This window comes from Opisthocomus hoazin, chromosome 4, assembly GCF_030867145.1.
Source record: "Opisthocomus hoazin isolate bOpiHoa1 chromosome 4, bOpiHoa1.hap1, whole genome shotgun sequence".
In the NCBI taxonomy this organism is placed as follows: Eukaryota; Metazoa; Chordata; class Aves; order Opisthocomiformes; family Opisthocomidae; genus Opisthocomus; species Opisthocomus hoazin.
Window position 1 is genome coordinate 54,288,070 of NC_134417.1, and position 19,054 is coordinate 54,307,123.

The window sequence follows — 19,054 nt, forward strand, 5'->3', positions numbered from 1 at the left end:
TGTACTTGAAACAATAGCAGCATACAGTGTGTGTCGTCAATATCAAAATAAGTCAAACAATGAAGGGGCAACATTTATCAAAGTAACATGATTTTATTTGATAAACTACGTGCATTTATACATACACTTGCTGTTTGCCTAATCATAAAACATAGTGTGCAATTTAGGTATAGATAATTATCTGTAAATTATTAGTGTAAGAAGCAGTAAGCTTTACATTCCTTGTCTCTGGAATGTAAGTACCCTCTCTTTAATGTTGTCCTTTTCATTTCCATGCTTTAAATAAATTCATTAACTTACAATGCTTTTTATTAAAGGTTAAAATAATTCTTATATTCAGTTACCATAATCATTACCTTCTAGCTTCGGTTTCTTATCTAACGAATATTTTTATATTCTTTGTCATAAAGTTTGGTACTCCATCATCCAACAGCATCAGGTAAATAATGCTGTAGAGAGTGGTGCTAACGGCACAGAGTAGCAAACCAGAGTCCCATCTATGAAAGCAGTAAAAAAATTTATAACGTTTTTATTAGAAATCTCTGAAGTGTCGTAATAATAGTTGGGAAAAGTGGTCTGAGAAAGTTGGAGTTGTTCAACCTGGAGAAGAGAAGGCTCTGAGGAGACCTTATTGCGGCCTTTCAGAACTTAAAGGGGGCTTATAAGAAAGATGGAGACAAACTTTTTAGCAGGGCCTGTTGCGACAGGACAAGGGGTAATGGTTTTAAAGTAAAAGAGTGTAGATTTAGACTGGAGATAGAGAAGAAATTTTTACAGTGAGGGTGGTGAAACACTGGCACAGGTTGCCCAGAGAGATGGTAGATGCCCCATCCCTGGAAACATTCAAGGTCAGGCTGGATGGGGCTGTGTGCAGCCTGGTCTAGTGGAAGGTTTCTCTGCTGACTGCAGGGGAGTTGGACTAGATGACCTTTAAATGTTCCTTCCAACCCAAACTATTGTATGATTCTAAGAACTTCCAATATTTACAAGGGAAGTAGGGAAGGATTCTGTTAAGTTAGTGCTAACCCTTCAGTGACTAACATGTCTAATTAATCACCTGAAGTATTTTTTATGGTAGTTGAGAGATTCAGAATGGATTTTCCTTCAGCTGTCTAGAAACGTGTGCTTTTGAGCTGGATCCAAACACCATCTCTTTCTACCTCAAGTGAGAAGCTTCTGAAAATTAAGTTGAGAAGGAGGGTAAGGGAGGTTTGCCATAATGCAAGTAAGAGCCGTACTTTAAATGTGGATAGCAGTACCAACCAAGTTATGACTACAATACTGCATTCTGTTATTCTACTAAGAAAGGAAGGTGTGTATGAATTAGCACCATAGTAACTCATACTAGACTTAAGAATGCAATTATTTGTTACTGTCATTCAAAAGATGTACCAAGGAACAATGCTGATTTATTTTGTGATGATTAAGAAGTGATAAAAAGGAATTAAAAATTTAAAAAATTCAAAATTAAGTTTAAAATTAAATTTAAAATTTAAAAAAATATTCTGCAGCAATCAGTAGATTGGCGTATGCAACACCATCTAGCTATCAGTCAAATCAAAATACCATTCTCCTTGCTGGTATCACCTTGTACATCTAGGATTGTAAATGGCTAGATTTGATTACCCTCTTTCTCTCTCCAGTACTTTAAGACAACAAAATGCTGAGGAGGCATTCACAGTAGACTGATCAAGTGGATTTCTTTTCTTTTGTAGCAGTATTTTTATTGGTTTACCTAGTTTCAGGAGTAACAATACCAGCTTAAGACAATGGAAGCTGTGTGAAGATGAGTAGTGGTAGGTGCTGCAGTTTCAAACTCTCCATCTAGCAAATAACAAAAACAAAAAAAAGCACCCATAAAAAAGGTAGTGGAGAAGCCATTAGGCAGCTACATCCTTCCTAAGCATATAGAAGAGATGGGAAGAAACAGCAATCCACACAGGAGACAAAATCTAGTTTCTGTGTGAGAGGAGGGACTGCTGGAAGGGAGAGCTACCTTTATACATCAATTTAATTACTTTTTCAGAAAGAAGTTAGCAACGGGGTGGGGGGGTTACTATTATTCTTTCCCAAAATTTTGCAGCTGCAAAAGCGTCTGCCATTTTTTCTGGTTTAGTAGCTTTCCCCATTCCAGCTGAGTAGCAGGGCTGGGGAATGGCAGGGGGTGGAATCTGTTCGTCAAAGAAAAGATGCTCACTTCGTGGCTCTGGTTAAGAGCCTCATTTTTGTCTGCCACCAGATTTGTTTCATAAAGTAGTTGTGCATCCTTTTATTTGGTTGCCAGCCTAAGTTTCTTCTGTGTCAAAGTTTGGCTGCCTCTGGTATAGGGGCCCCTGAGTGGGGTAAAGGAATGTTTTAGACAGTGGTAACTAACTCACACTGGTCTTCACTTTCGGAAAGCAGTGACTTGAATGCGCCCTTGTTTAATTATAGCAGTTGTGGTAAAACAGTCTAGTAAATTCCCATGTCCTTATGCAGTCTTTCTCAGAAATGTAATTAAATGCAATATTCTAGTGTTTGTGAAAAGTATTCGTACCTTGCCTGCTTTGAGGATACTAGTGCTTTAATCATAAAATGACATTCTCCATAAAAATCCATCCTGAACTGATAGTTCCCTCGTGATCTCTTGTATTTACATTTACTATAATTAATACTTCAGCCAGCTTATTCCTGAGTTCTTTATTATCCTTTCCGTCACAATCTGTGGTATTGCTAGATCCTCACAGATACCTCTGTGTATTTCTGAGTTTTCTTTGTTAGTCTTCTCTTCCTAAACTTCATAGGGCAGGCTTGAATAACAGTCCTTCAGAAATAATCTCTTCAAACCCCTAAATTATGTCGATTGCCATCTGCTGTAATGCACTTTTGGTCTCAGCTGTGTCCTTCCCTTACAGTAATATGATTAGTACAAGTGCATACAAGTTTCCAAATGTTGGTCTACCATTACCCCCACCAGGTGCCAGGAAAACATTATGCCCCTCATTCCAATGCCTTTGTCAGGACTTCAGCATTGCTGCATTTAAGCCACGGTGTCTCCTCTGCCTTGTCTCTTGATTCATGTCCTTCATCCAAGGATTTCAAAGGACCTATCTAGCCTTAATTAGTTAAGTTTCTGTGCTTACCTGTCATCATCTCTGTGAGATGACCACAGTAATTATTAACACTAATAGTTTTAATGTGAAGTAATTTATTATAATTCCCTATATTGTTTCTCTATGACAGGCTTTACAACAGCCTTAATGCAACTGTTCTAAAGTTTAGCATTGTAGCTCAGACTTGGGAAGCATGAAAAACAAAATTTGCTTGAAGAAAACTTACCTGCAATCCATGTGATTTTATTTTAAAACTGACAATACTGTAGCCTTGATTTCAGCAATCTAGCTGGAGGCCTACCGTTGGTTTTTTGAGTATTCTTCTGTTTTTCTAACTTTACCTTTTCATTTCTTTTTAATATTGTACCTTTACAGATTTTTTTTTTTGTTTTATTTGTTCTTGCACCATGTAGCTGGATGTGGTTTGGTGTGGTTGCTTCAGGAAACATTTTTTGCTGTCTAGTTACTTCTTCAGTAAGCATCAAAACACTTTTGTTTGTGCACTTACTCATTAAAGTACATACTGCATAACCACTGTATTTCCTACCTCCGACAGTCAAGGAGCAGGATGCACAGATGAGAGTTGCTTCAGAATAGTTACAGGTTGTAAATATTTACACTTTCCTGGATTATACACAGATAACAGGATTTTCTCAGAAGCTTTTTGCACTTATTCTCACATGAGGTCCACTTCATTCTATTTCACTTAAAGGATATTTGCCCTGCCAGACTATCAAATGATTTCATAATTGTAAAGCTATTAAAGACAGTGAGATACCTAATTCTGTTGCTTCACAAAAGGTCTAAGTAAGATATATTGGAGCTTAGGATACTCATTTTCATGCCAATTGTGCAATGTTTTAATAATCTTGTCATTAAAATGCTAATAATTTTTCAAATGTTCATGAAATATTGAACCCTTGTGTTCTTCTGACATACTCTTCTTTGTTCCATTTTATTCCAGTTTAGAGCTGCAAATTTTACGAACTTCCTTAACGTATTGTAGCTCTTGTACTCTTCCTTTGCCCAACTTTTATCTTGAGAAAAATGAAGAGCAGGGTTAAGTGTTGTTCATGAAACTGCAGAGCAAACTGCTGATCCAGTTACGGTTGCCAACCTAACACAGATAAGAAAAAAGGGAGCATGTCATGTATGTTTTTTATCTATGGAGATTTGATCTTTGATGCTTTTTTTTCCCATTACCTGAATCAATTTAATCAATAGATATCTGTTTGCAACACTTTTGGTGTTAAGTGACTTGGTTTTTTGAGAGGAGAGAAGAAGTGTCTGCTTGGATTTTTTGATCACGCTCCTTTTCTAAGTGTTCCTAGCCAGTGTTGGATTGAGTGGTGAAGAATTGATAATCGATGGAGCGCAGTGTTGGAGTTGAGTTACTATTGGGATGCTGTGCCACCTGGGACCAGAGTGGTCTTCTGGGCTGCTAGGTTTGGCAGTAAGAGTCTGCGTGCAGGAGGGAGAGGCTGGATCTTTGCTTCAGTCATTGCTTCTCGGTCTGTCTCCTCTCATTCTGCTTCAACTCAACTTGTTTTCATGACATGGAGGTGCAAAGGAACATGATTCTTTAGGCAGGAACATGCTCATATGGTACATCATTTTGTTTTGATTAGATTTTCCAAGTCATTAATTTTCAGTCGATTGGCTGTTTGTAAGAAGTTGACGATTAAAACAATCTGCCATTGTATTTCACTCTTGCAGATCTCTAGTTTTCATAATATTAAAAGGGATTACTTATTTAAATATAACTGATGATATCATCATGTCTATGTAGTGGACTGATGTATATTAAAGAACATGGTTCAGAATTTTGGTTGCAAAACAAATATAACAAGTCTTTAGAAGTATTCTTACTCTTGCAGCACACACAACTCACAAAGCGGTGGGAAAGCAGACAAAGAAGGTGCTGCCTTACCTAAAAGCATTTCTAGAAGAGCAGTGACTGAGATTCTGTGTGCTATATTGTTTACTTTCGCTGTATTTCTTCTTTTTCAGCTTTCCTGAAATGCAATATTTCCAGCAAGAGAATGTGAGGAAAATTCTTACAGATGTTCTGTTCTGCTATGCCAGAGAAAATGAGCAGTTGCTTTATAAACAGGTAATGAAAATACTGTACAGGTGGCATTCATTGACTCAACATCTTCTATACGGTTTGACAATAATGTAGTTCTGTTGTATCTGAAGTTGTATCATAATGCTAAAGTAATCAAAGAGCTGCTTGTCAGCTGGATAGTAAGAAGAGTAAGATCATTGAATAACATATGCTTTTTCCTCATAAGACAGTCCCTCAAATTGTTTTCTTCAAGGTTGCTGAGTTGTCTAGCTTCAACTTTCTTAATAAACAACATCTTTTTCTTCAGTGTTGGTTAAGAAAGAAAAAGCAAAGAAAAGGTTTTCTGTGTTTAGGTAAAGAAAGTATGCAGCAGGATTAAAAATGGTACTGAATAAACACAAAACATAAATAGTGACTTTTGAAATTTAGGCAAAGTTACTATTTTAAGTTTTATGTGATATTTTAAGTTCTTCCTCGAAGTGTTAAAGCCATGTGGTAAGTTATTGAATAGAACTTTTGTCTAACCCTGAAGCATCCAAATACAATGCAGCTGAGAAACACCTCTTGACTGAAGGATAAGGGTGCTACAAATACCACTTTTACAGCGTTACCTGGAGGAGAGCCTGCTCAAACCTTTTTTGATCAAATGGTGAAGAAAGCCTTAAAGCTGCACTAATTATGCATCCATATGGGATGCGGGCTAAATTAATTTAATATTTGTTCGAAAGGTTTTGAAGTGAGTATAGGCTTGATACTAAATTAATGTAGCAAGACCAATATGCAGAGTTACCAACATCAGTATATTTATAGTTGTTTCTCCAGGATGTTACCTGTAGGGTGAGTAGGGACTGACAGACTGAGGGATACCGTGTGCATGGACACAAGATAAACTAGAGTGGCAAACTTCACATAGACAAAAAACATTTAATGACAAAAATACAGAGGTTCAGCAAATGTGAAGATTTTTAAGACACACTGTATGCTTTCAGGCATGGTCTGTGACCACCCTGTCCTCAAGCCAAGAAATTAGTGGTGCTTCATGAAAAGACCAACACATACAAGTTGAAGGAGCAAACAGTTACTTCTGAAGAACTGTCTTTCAGATTATATCAAAAAACAATTATATAGTTATCAAACATATCAAATCTCCATCAGCTGGATGTTTCTCATGTTTGACGGACTGTGAGCAAGGAAGGGTCTTGCATGATAAAAAGAAAAAAATAAGATTTGAGCTGTAAGAAAAAGAAAACACTTCAGCAGTATTCAGCCTCCCATTTCTCGTGAATATAGGCTGGAGTACTGATGATGGGAACGTGGAAGAACACATTCCAGCTAATTTAGTCTATCATTTATTGAACAAGAAGTATTATTTTACTCTTTGATACGACTTTAAAGGACTTAATTACCCTCTGCTCATACTTAAAATCTTCTTGATTCTTTACCAAGAAATAATACCTTTCTACATGAGGATGGAATATTTAGCCAGATCAAATTTAAAAAAAAAAAAAAAGCCCTGAGTTTCATCACAAGCTGTTAAAGCTATTATTTTCTACTAGGTGACACCCCGTTTAACATAGACCATATTGTTAATAGTTATGGGATTTTATTGAATTAATGAGACTGTTATCATGTAGTAGAATGTCTTGCTGAGTTAATTGAAACTGCAGAGATTATATAAATGGTATTAATGAACTTTGACTGCCTGATGCCTCAGCTTTAATAAAGACTGCTTGGTGGGCTAAATGAACATAGGCAGATAAAAGAACAGGTTCAATTTTGCGAGCCTACAGGCTGTTGACAAAGAAAACTTCTTTACCTCTGTTTTCAACTGGTGTTGCATCAGCAGTGCAGTAATTTCAAGATGGGGTTGCCACAGGATTAAAGGGAGAGGTGAAGTGCAGAAAATGGAAAAAAATTGGATCATGAAAAACTATTGATTTAACCTCTCTGAAGTGTGTTTGGTGTATCACCGAAGTCTTGTGGTGCTGTGCCAACTCCACAACACAGCAAATGATTGTGGGTTTCCTTTTTGTGGAGATGTGTCACTTGTATTGGGAGCTTTCCTTTTTCCTTACCTCATTTTAGAAGGGTGGGTTTGTTTGTTTGTTTTTAATTAATGCTTTTATTAGCTTATTAGTAACAATCTTGCTTTTATTGTCTGCGTGTCCCCCTCTTTTTAGATGACGTTTCTTTCATGTCCATCAGTATCCTTCTTTGCATTAGCTAACGGGAAGTAGTTTGTGGTGGTGACAGGATAGGGTTTTTTTTCTTTCTTTTAGCAAATATCTATGTTGCAGTCAGTCGTCCTGTCCTACTGCTTTTATTGGTTCTCAGTTTACCATTGACTCAAACCCCACTTACCATAATAATTTCCACGACGTCAAACCCTAGCATATTTTCTTGCAAATACTGAAGGTTACCCTTAATTCATCAATAAGAGATCACCTCCAAGCTGCTCTCTCCACAGTGACCTGAATACAAAGCCCTAATTAAGGTGTTTGTCTTCATATTCGATATCCATCACGGGACTGGTCCTGTTGTTCTTGGTGAGAATTCCTCTGTCTCATTTGTATGACCACATACAAGAGCTACATTTGCAATAACAATTGTAACACATGGCCAATACATGAGAATTTATACTTCTGTTTGTCAATATCTATACAAAACCTGATGTTTCTCTTTCAAACTGTTTGGAAAACGTTCTAGTTCCTTGACATTTTGCATCCTTATCAATGTAAATAAATTGTATCTGTAGTTTGCAACATTTTATTCAAACTATTACATAGCATCAACATAGAATCTTACAACAAGCAATCAATAATGTTTGTTTAATATGCATATATGCATGAAAGTTGTCTTTGTAGTAGGGTTTGTGGTTTTTTGACCAGCGTGAAGTAACATTTTATTTGATGAGGAAAAAGATATTTCTGTCCCTAGTCAAATGGAGCAGAATGTTGTGAAGATATATTACAGATTTTAAAGACAGAATCCTCACTGGGATCATTGAATTTTTAAATAGCAGCTGTAAATAGAAAATCTAAAGAGAATAGTATATTGTACTTAAGAATATGTAAAAATTACTCTTAGCATTCTTCTGTAAGAGTAGTGCCAAAATTCTGGTCCTAGTTACACCAAGCAGAAATAGTGACAATTAAGCTAAATCACTAGGCTAACTATTGTTTGTTCATGATTTGATTGCCCGTAGAGAAGTCAATATAATTTTGAAATGCATTGATTCACTTTTCATTGTAGAAATGCTGTATTTCTGGTTTTCTTTCTAAACCATAGACTGTATTATGAAATCAATATTTTGTTGTAGCTGGGAAGTGTCATAAAATTATCTGAGCTCTGTCAACTTATTTATTAACACTAAAAAGTTTTAGTAAACTGCAGCATTGAAAAAATATGTGTATGCATATCATACTAGTGGCTTTTCTTGCCAAGCTAAAAATCTCTAAACATTTGAAGTACTCTTGTAACTGAAAGATCAGAGGTATCTTTTTGAAATCCTGATATTTCATCATCTTTTTGTTTTGTTTTTGTTGTATGTGGGCAGCCACATTATGATTCTACTTTATTATAAATTTGATATATTATTATGTTGGAAGAATGCATGATGTGCTTTTATCTTTTATAACTAATTCTTATTTTATGTCCTCTTTCTTTTTCTTCAGCATATATGTTTACAGCTTAGGTGGTAGTTTTATTAGATAGTCAAATTTCTGGCATTTCCATTTCTCTTATTTCATGTTAGTGTATCAGTGTGAATAAAAGATTAGACGTGGAGCTGTTAATTAACTGAGGGTTGTGAGTATGTATGGAAGTACAACCCAGGTTATCTACAGTTTATTTAAATATTTTTGCCACTTATATTTATTGTCTAATCCTGGACCTATCTCCCTGTTTCTCCTATTCCTTTCCCCCTTGGTATGACTGTAAGACTTTCAGAAATCTAAAATTGTCAGTTTGTAACCTGACCCATATTCTTGTGTCTGGGAATTTTACATCGGCTCCTGAAATCAAGGGGCTACACTGAGTTTAATCTTTTTTCTTCCTAACTGAGTTTCTCTTTAGCCTTCATCTTTTGAAGTAGTCCCTAAAGGTTCAGAAACAGGAAGAGAAAGAAAAACCTCCAAACTTCAGTAGTTTTGCTCTCTTTAGCTTTGCCCAGTCAACTGACTGCTGTTGCTGCAACACTACATTTGAAGCTACAATGATCATCTCAGTCATGCAGAAATTAAAATAAAATTTCCTGGTATTTCAGTTGATAGCACACAGAGAAATTTCCAAAGCTCTTTTTTTTTTCTTCAACACTGGTAGGTATTAGAATTTCCTCTTATGAGCAGATAAGATTCGCTAACCTGCATCCGAGCACCCTCAAAATAGATAATGATCTTAGAAAGGGCTTCCACATCTATCTGTCTGCTCAGTCTGGATCACTTAAGGAAAATCCTCATTATTTCTAGTAGAAGTTAAAGGTTTTTAGTAGTTAGTGGATCTGTTTGATACATATGAAGCTGACAAGCTAACTCACTGGTACTGAATACCCCTCAAATGCTACGTGGAGTATCAAGTGATATAGCAGCAAAGCAGCAGGGTAGCTGCACGAGCATGTGACTCTTTCATTGCTCACATCTGTCCATCACCAAAAGGGCTGGAGAAGCAAGCGGAGAGGCTTCCTAGCTTGGAAATGCAAGCACAGAAGTAGAACAGCTCCTGACTGGGGATGTATCATCTGACTCCTGGCAGCAGCCTGAAATGCCTGTGAGTTTGATGGGCCGGCCCCAGTACTCCTTCTGCTAACAGGATAGACAAGATGGCCTTCCTAGCAGCCCTGTCTGCCCAGAGCATGCACCTGAAGCTCGGACTGAAGGTACACTTCGTGAAGCAGCTGTGACTTTGCAGTGGAGCACTTCTGGCAGCACATGCTTCGCTCTGCAGCCAGGGCAAGGGCTCCACCCAGGGCGAGCCCCAGCAGGGGTAGCCAGGGTGACTGGCACCAAGTTGCGGCTGTAGTTGGTGGTCTTGGTCTGAGGTCAGGAGTTCCCTGCCCTTGGAGCGATCCCTGCATCCAGAGGCAGCCAGGCGGGTCTCAACCCTTCATCCCACATCCCTTCCATCACTGAAGGACTCCCCTCGCTTCTTTCATATGGCTGACCCACACCCTAGCCCTGAAGCTTGTGTAGTGCCTACCTGTCGTCCTAGTCCACCACTGGGAGCCCAACTTCCCTGACATAACCACATTCCCCAGTTATCCTCCTTTTCCTTGATCTAATCTGAGGGAAGGGGTTGAATATCTGCTGAAGGTGAGGTTTCATTCTGCAGGCTATAGTTTTACCTGCCAGTGTGTTGCTGCTTGCCAGCTGGATTGCTTTTTTCCTGAAGCGGTTGCTCCTGCTTTTAATAACAAATTGACAAGCCCCAGGTGAATCAAGGCAAATCAAGACTCCTTTTTTGTTCCTGATGAGCTTGGGATAAAAACACCAATGGCTGGCCTGGGTGGCCCAGCCGTGCTTCTAATGCTGGCCCAAGGCCTCAACTATCCACCATTTTTTTCTCTTCCGATGCTGCATGTTTCTGTATTTTTTCTGTAGCTTAATATAGATTGCACAGATAAGTAATTGTTTGTAATGGAACAGTACCAGGTCTCCTATGCATTGTGTTATAATGAGTTTATTTTTAATATTGACATAAAGACTTTAAAAAAAAAAAAAAAAGGCAAAAAACCTATTTTATTTCTCATGTCCCTAGGAATGTAAGTTTCATCTTCTGATTTCCCAAATAGCTGCCCTTGTTTCCTCTAAAGGCTACTGCTATTCTGTGTTTGGAGCATTATCAAATAAAAAATAATTTAAAATTTTTTAATTTTTCCCTATTGCAGATCTTTGTACTGTGGATCATTATTGTAATTATCATAAATAAAATTCATATTTGTGAACATAGATCTTAGAGTAAACTGCCAGGTGCAGGGTTGACTACCATTGCCACTTTGTTGTCTGTTGTGTTAGAAAAAGGGAGAATAACTTGCTTTCATATGTTACAGAAGAGCAAACACTTGGATATAATCAGCATTTAAGATAAAAGCCATTGATTATGAAACCATTCTATTAAGAATGTAAATGTTCCTGCTTTTAGTTAGTCTGCACCTATTGTTGCTGGCTGCCTGATGCTATGTAATAGGAACTATTATATGACTGGAAAATCTTACTTGACTTTTACTTCCTTTTATGTTTAGGGTATGCATGAACTTTTAGCTCCCATTGTCTTTATCCTGCATTGTGACCACCAAGCTTTTTCACATGCCAGTGAAGCTGCACAACCAAGGCAAGCATCATATTTTATTTGTATGGTATAAATCCACCTTCTTAAAAAAAAATAAGTTGGGTGGGCTAGAACTTATAAATATGTGTTCCTTAATTCTTTGTTTATGATTGATAAATTGATACCAGAAATGGTTACATCCTCGTGCCGTTATGGGAATGTCCTTATTTATCTTTACAGATATTAGCTGACAAAAAAGGGAAGACAAGGAACCTAAAGGGAAACCTTAATCAAAAAGCTTACATACCTACTGGTTCGCTTCTTTCTTATTGCCAGAAATATTTTTTTTTTATTATTATTATTATTATTATTATTATATCACCAGAAATATTTTTGTCATTGCAGAGAGGAGGCAGGTTAGAGAACTACAGTCAGAGAACAGACACGCTACCAAGTCTCTTTCCTCATATCTTAAGACAAAAAAATCAGTGTACTCAAATTGTTGTGACTGATATTTCTTTCATCATCTGCAGTGTTGTAGCTGCAAAATCTGACTATGCTATGACCTGGTAGTAACATTAAGTTTAGTTATTGATTCTCCATTTCACTCAAACTGTGTGTGCGTGTGCATGTAATCATACACATATATATAACATTACATCACACATGATTGTCTGCCCACCAATTTCAGATACTTTTTTCTTGACCTATATGCAAAGCTTTCTCTTTTTTTTTAAAAAAAAAAAAAAAAGAAAAAAAGAAACTAGTTGCCTTCTTGTATCATTTGTGATATTTAGGTCATTTCATTTGTCTTTTTACACTCTCTTTTGGAGTCCAGCAGTGAATGAAAGCCAATTTAATTACATGTACTGTATAATGTAACCTCTGTTATCACCTGTCAACGTGATTGTCCAAAGGCAGTTAAGCATAAGGATGGAGATTATTTAGAAGTGTGTGTTTTTATTCATTGTCTGTCCTTAGATATCCTGAAATTACCTAGAAGATGCTCTTCAGTGCTAAGTAACTTAAAATAACCATGTGTATGCGCAGCATTCTGTTCCATCCCCATTGAAAAAGTAGAGCTAAGAAGCAAAGTAGATGGAAAAGAGGTGTTGTCAGTGATTAATTGCTGTTAAAGTACAATAAAAATACAGGCTATTAAAACAAAATAAATTAATGTTTTGATACTGCGTATTTGACCAGTAACCATATTTTTTTTGTTTGGGACAAACAGTGATAGATTGTGCAGCAATCAATTATTCTAGATCAAGCATATTCAAATAATACATTGTGACATTCAGTAATTTGTTATTTGGAATAATTAGATGGTTACTTCATTGTAGTGCAGACAAGGCAGCTAATTTGTTTTTGATCTTTATAAAAAGGAAAGACTTCATTTGTTCAATGGAGTTGCTCTTTTTAATTAAAAAGGCTAGTTTTCTCATTTGCACTTTATATGAAAGTTGGCTTATAAATACAGAATAGTACATGCAGAATGCTGACCAAAAATAAACATTCACATTTGGATTGTTCACTGTTGCCTTTTTCAGCGAGGAAATGAAAGTTCTTTTGAATCCTGAATATCTGGAACATGATGCCTAGTAAGTTTTAACAACTTCCTTTACATTTCATTTGCTCTTATTTGCAATACATATTTTAACACCAAGTTTCTGCGTTTTTCCCCTGCAGTGCAATGTTCACACGTCTTATGAAAACTGCAGAACATTGGTTTTCAACTTTTGAACATGACAGTCAGAAGGTAAATACTGCTTTAAAATGTTTTTATTGTGTTTTTAAGCAAATGTGATTTTTAATATGATTGAAGTAATTTGAAACTAATAAGGCATCTTCTCTTAAATAAAGTGGTTAAAGCAGGCTCAACCAAGTTTACATTCTTTGGAGCTTCTTTAGAATTTGGTCATAAGCCCTTGCGGAAGGTCTTCCAGTTGAGAGTTCTTATCTGTTGAAAGATCACTTGGTAATCAAAAGCCAAATGTGCAAACACAGATTGTCCTATGTATGAGTGATGTTCTTGTGTAGCGTTCAAAAGAATGCCTGTCATAGGCACATCTATGTCCCCAAAACCTGTGCAAATGTCATGTTAAATTAATGCATATAGGCAGTGTTTAACATATAGAGGCTTGAATTGTTTTCAGCTGTTTACAATATAAACAATTTGCTGTGAAACCAAAACTTTAATCATAGACTGTGCATTAAAGGTCAGGGTGCATCTTTCCCTGAATTCATCACTCCATTGCCTTATTTTGTTTCTTGTTGACCTCAGGGTATTCAAACAGAGAGAATGTCTGTGCCCTCAGATCTCCTGTATAGCTATACAGGCACCACTATATTTAGTATGTTGCTTCTTTTCATAGAAAAGCTCTTTCTGTATTCTGAGTTTAGTTCTACAGAACACTGCTTTGCGGGGACCTGCTAGGGACTGTCTAGTCCTTGCCTGCAACCGCTTTTCGTGCAAGGCATGAGGGACAATACCCTCAGTCAGTTGCTCAGGGTTTTCTCTGAATACTTTTTTCCTGTCTCTTTCCCTGTTTATGTTTCTCTTTTTAATTCTGAAAAATTATTTGTGTAACGGAGTGTATGTAGAAGTCTCTAGCAAAACATGGCTGTATGACAAGTATTGCCAAGACTTTCAGTATATTATATCCTAAAAGAGTTGTCCTCCAAACTTAGTTCCAGCTTGATTCACTTCAGGATTTTTCACATAGACCATGGGACAACTGTCTGGAGTTAACAAAAAATTAATAAGAATTTGGTTGGTTTTGGGTGTCCACATGTGTGCACCAAAATCTATATTTGCAAACTGTAATTATGGAGTACTAGTCTGAGAGGTGGTTTTGCATGTCTGTTGAAGAAACAGGTGTTCACCCAAGGCTCATGTAAAAGCTTCTATTTCCTCTAAATGTTTAAATGTATCTGTGTACATATTTTATTAGACATGGAGCATTGGCATCCTGGTCTAAGCTATCTACAGTTATAGATTACTATTTGGATTTGGTTTTTCACATGATTCTCAGTAACTAAGGATAACGCATATGAGATACAAATTTTATGAACTTATTACGTAGTCACTTTTATTCCACAACAAAGCTGTGAGACAGGTTTCTCTGAGTGTAGCTTTTGAGAATTCAGTGAATTTAAATATATTTGTTCCAATTTCTGTGACAGAGGTAGTAAAGTCTGAGGTGGAATTTTATTCCAGGAAAAAACTAGGTCTGCTTACAGATCTGCAGTGCTTGGGTAGAAGGTGAAAGTTTACATTGCCCTTTCCAGTCCTTTTGTGGCATAAAAAATTAATAATGCAAAGCGCATGGATTAATATCTAGTTGTTTGTTCTTGTTCTTTGCAAACATGTATAATCTTTAATAATCCTTTCTTGTACATATGCCTTTTACAATCATGACTTTGACGGTTGGCTGCATAATAAAGTCTGAATCTTCACAAAGGAAACAGTGAAATCATGCGCTCTGAGAGACATGTTACATTTTATAGCCTCTAACAGTTGATTCCATTACTCCCAATTGCCATTAGAGGAGCTACTCCATTCCCTAGTGGTTAATGAGAGAAATCTGTCCACAGTTTATACTTGTACTATGTCCTAGCCTCTCTTTACTGTTTTGTTCATTTGTTTTCTAAATGCATGAATATATAAATTGTATTAGTATCAACTCCCAGCCATTGCAGTTCGTGTTGTGGTAGGTAATGTTTTGTGGCAGGATTTGGTGACTCAGTTCTTAATACTTGATCGAAATTTTTCAGCTGCATTTCAGTGGTATCTATATTTAAACTGTTCTTAGAGGTGAATCTGATGCTCTCCTGTAAACAGTATAGCACGTCTCTGAGCCGTCCCTCTTTTTGTCTCTCTATTGTGAACCGCATCGCTTTGGGATTGATCATTTCTGTTTCGTGTTAGCAGTAGATGACTTAATCCATGCACTCAAATGTTTTCCAAGACTTCGAAGCTCACAAAAAGAGAATGACTGTTTTGTCTCATGAGGCAAATTAGTATATGGTGAGTATAGGCAGGGGCACAGTATCGTGTTGTCCACTTGGCTTCTGTGCTCTAGGCACAGGCACTGTGAGTCATTTCTAGTTAAACATTTTGGCGGCTTGGTTGTATGAGTTTATATGAGCATCCTTCTGTTTGGGCTGTTTCTTTCACACCAGCTGATGTGATTTTTTGGAGCAATTTCAACTGACTAAATGTATTGTTGTTTTCTCAACCAAGTTGCGTGAGAGGAGACAACAGGCATATCATATGCACTCTAGTCGTCCACCGAGCTTCTTGGTGGAGTGCACCAGATCAGGAGGCACGGACAGCCAAGGCATTGATTATTGATTGCAACTGCTGTCCCCACAGATTCTGTCATGCTTTGAAGATTTCTGTTAATGGGATTAATTTGTGAAATGCTGATGAACTGTGTTTTGATGGATACCATTTACTTATGCTTTTAAAAATGGCAAGCCAGCATATATTATTTGATGCACTTAGCCATGTTGATAGTCAGTCAGTCTGACAGTCAGCAATGTGTCAGTGCTGCATTATGCCAAGGTGCACAAATGCTGCAAGTGACAAATAACTCCAGTTTTGGCACTCCTCTGTAAGAGGAAGCTTTTATTAGTTTTGATATTCAGAATCTTTTGACACTTGAGCCAATGTTTACGAGTCTGTCTACTAATTTTGTGAAGATGGCTTTAAAGCCACAGACACCTAATGGTGTAAAGGCTAATATGGGTAGCTAGCTAGTCTTCTTGTATTGCAAGTTCAACTAACTAGAAAGATTCTAATGTTGAGATTTCTATACAAGCATCTGTGCCTGTAATTGAGAAAAGCCTAAAAATACAGATTTTTTTAAGTCATCAGAGTTATGAGTGCATGCAGTGGTCAAGCTGAAGTTAAACTCAACTTGAATAAACTAGAATAAAGTTCATATCCTAGATGTGTGACAGCTGATGGAACATGCACAGTCTGAATCTGTAGAGTTACAGTCTTTTATGATTAGTTTCAAAGATAAATTGATACTTCTATGCAAAAAATTACTATAGACTGGCATTTAATGTTAAGGCAATGTTATCATATCATACTTTAAAAGTGGTTTTCTGTATAGTTTAGAAGGAAATTAGTGGATACCCATTTTCAGCATTTTGCATTCTAGCATATGACCAAAAAAATAACAAAATGGATCTGAAAAAGCAATAGAAAATAGGCATACAATGGAGAAACAAAAATTACAGTAAAAAGAAGGCTTCCCAATTTGGTAATAGAGAAGTTAATAGAATCATTCGAAAAGGAAGTAGGAGAAATATCCTTTGTCAATATACCTGCAGCTGTGAAGAACTTTAGTATTTAAGTAAGTAGCAACATTTCTTAATAAGCCCAAAGATGCTAGATGTTTTATTTTAAATTTCTGTTTTTCAGAACAGAAAAAATTTTGAATTAAAGGATGCCATTGCAGTGAGCTTTACTTGACAGTCTGAGGGAGCTTTTATCAAGTGATTTGCTAGGGCATCTTAAGTGGGTATGTCTTGGTACCACAATAGCATGGCAAAACCTCCATACTGTAATACATCAAGGCCTTTGCTGCAATTGCCATAGCGAAGCAACAAGCAGATTTTAAGACACAATTTATAATCAATCAGATCCCTCAATAGAAACATTTTACCTGAAATCACTGCTCAGCATCATACAGTATTTTCTGCAGTACAGAAATGGAATAATTAAGAAAAAATATTTCAAGCAAAGGAGATCAGCATAAAAATACGCTTTTTGGTAGCAATTACTAAACTTGAATGCCCACTTGAATGTTAAACCATGTTGTAAATGATTGTGAAATGTGGGTGCTTCTCTTCCTTCCTCTTAAAATGCTGATACAGAGAGAATGGGGTTGAAGAGAGTCTATAACCATAAGAAACAACCTTGACGATAGTTTATACAACAAAAAAAATCCTTCTTTGTTATTCAATGTTAAAAATAATGTGCTTTTCACTGTGTTGAACCAAGTGAATTTGTGTTTCAGCAGTTTAAGTTGTAGTGAAGTCTTTTGAAAATATTAACCCTTTGACCTTGATAATGCTTCTCTATCAATACACTGAGCAAAAGGGTAGAAAAACAGTAACTATTTTTTAAACTGAAGCTTTCAGGTCAGACAGCCATGATGACAGAATGCAACAAAGTCATTGCAAAATCTGCTTTTCTTGCTGTTCCAATTTTCCTTCTTCTATAACTTCAGCATTGTTCCTGACAGCTTCATTCTCCATTGCCCTTTCCCCAGTCTTTTTCTTGGTAGGTTTGACTTGTTCTTTTTTATTTCTCGTCCTCCTTTTTACGTGTTTCCTATTCAGTGAGGTGCATTACTTGCTGCATTTCTTTCTAGCATTCTGTCTCTTTTTCAATAATTTCACTCTTCTGCAAGAAGAACAAATTTAAAGCATTATCAGGTTCAAGGATGCAAAGACTCCAGTAGTTTTCGTCCTCTGTTTTCACTTGGTATGTGTCGTGTTCTAAATCATGACATAGTTTGCACAACCTTTAGGTCCAACCAACTACCTTTTAACCGTCAGGTTTGCACAACCTTTAGGTCCAACCAACTACCTTTTAACCGTCAGGTTCATCTCACTGTTCTATTTCTTTTTTGTTTTAGAAGTTTTCTCATCCTTTATCAAAGTTGTGTAGATTTTGAGGTACAGCCACCAGATTTTCTGAGCAAGGGAAGCCTGTTGAGATAGGATTGTTCGAAGTTATTTCCTATTTGTTATGCAATTTATTGTCCTCTGAGGGCATATATTCTCTACTAAGTTACCATTCATCTGCTTTGCTCTGGACTGATGCAGTCTGCTATTAAAACTAAAATAAAGCTGTCAACACTTTGTCAGAGCATGAAAAGTAAAGCACGCATGTAAAAATTGACATGCAGAACAAGGAGATGAACCTTGGCATGCCTGGGAGGGGGAATCCCACAATACCTTCCACAGAAGTGGATACTTGAAATTCCTCTTTTCCTGGAAAAGAAGCAAGTTATTAATATTTTTATGTTGAGTTGGAAGCCAATGATTACAACAAAACAAAACTCTTGTAGACAGTCCCTTTAGACAGTAAGGCTTAATGGGATGCTCTTTTTTGTCCCTTTTTCTGTGTCTGCAGGAGAAGGATGTGATGATTACACCTATGCCGTTTGCAAGGCCACAGGACTTAGGCCCATCTATTGCTATTGTAGCAAAGGTAAACCAAATTCAGGATCATCTGCTGAAGAAACATGATATTGAGCTGTACATGCATCTGAACCGACTGGAAATTGCTCCACAGATTTATGGCCTGTAAGTGTTTGCAAGGCATTATTTAATTTAATTCCTTCTATTTTTATTTCATTACATGAGGACGTTTTCTTCCTTGAATTTAGGATTAGAGGAATGGGGCTAAAGGAAGTGCTGCTTATCTCTTAGAACTTATTCAGTTGGCCGCATTACAGTAAATGACACCCCACGGTTGTATTTGTCACAGTGACATTCCCAGGGCAGATAAAGTCCATTCAGGTACATATGAGAGAACTTGATGAAGACTCCAGTGCAGTGATGGAGCATGTACTGAATCGAGTACATATTCTGCCTGTGATTTTCC

The 19,054-nt window shown here is 36.8% G+C and overlaps 1 protein-coding gene across 6 annotated transcripts in view; it reads left to right on the forward strand.

Moving 5' to 3' along the window:
- Positions 1–19,054, forward strand: part of TBC1D5 (TBC1 domain family member 5) — a 326,766-nt gene that overhangs the window by 183,017 nt on the left and 124,695 nt on the right. For all 6 annotated transcript variants that reach the window (XM_075419055.1, XM_075419057.1, XM_075419054.1 and 3 more), the window contains 5 exons: positions 5,103–5,205; positions 11,396–11,484; positions 12,972–13,022; positions 13,111–13,180; positions 18,581–18,753. In XM_075419055.1, coding sequence (XP_075275170.1) covers positions 5,103–5,205; positions 11,396–11,484; positions 12,972–13,022; positions 13,111–13,180; positions 18,581–18,753 — 486 coding nt within the window. The remainder of the gene's footprint in view (positions 1–5,102; positions 5,206–11,395; positions 11,485–12,971; positions 13,023–13,110; positions 13,181–18,580; positions 18,754–19,054) is intronic.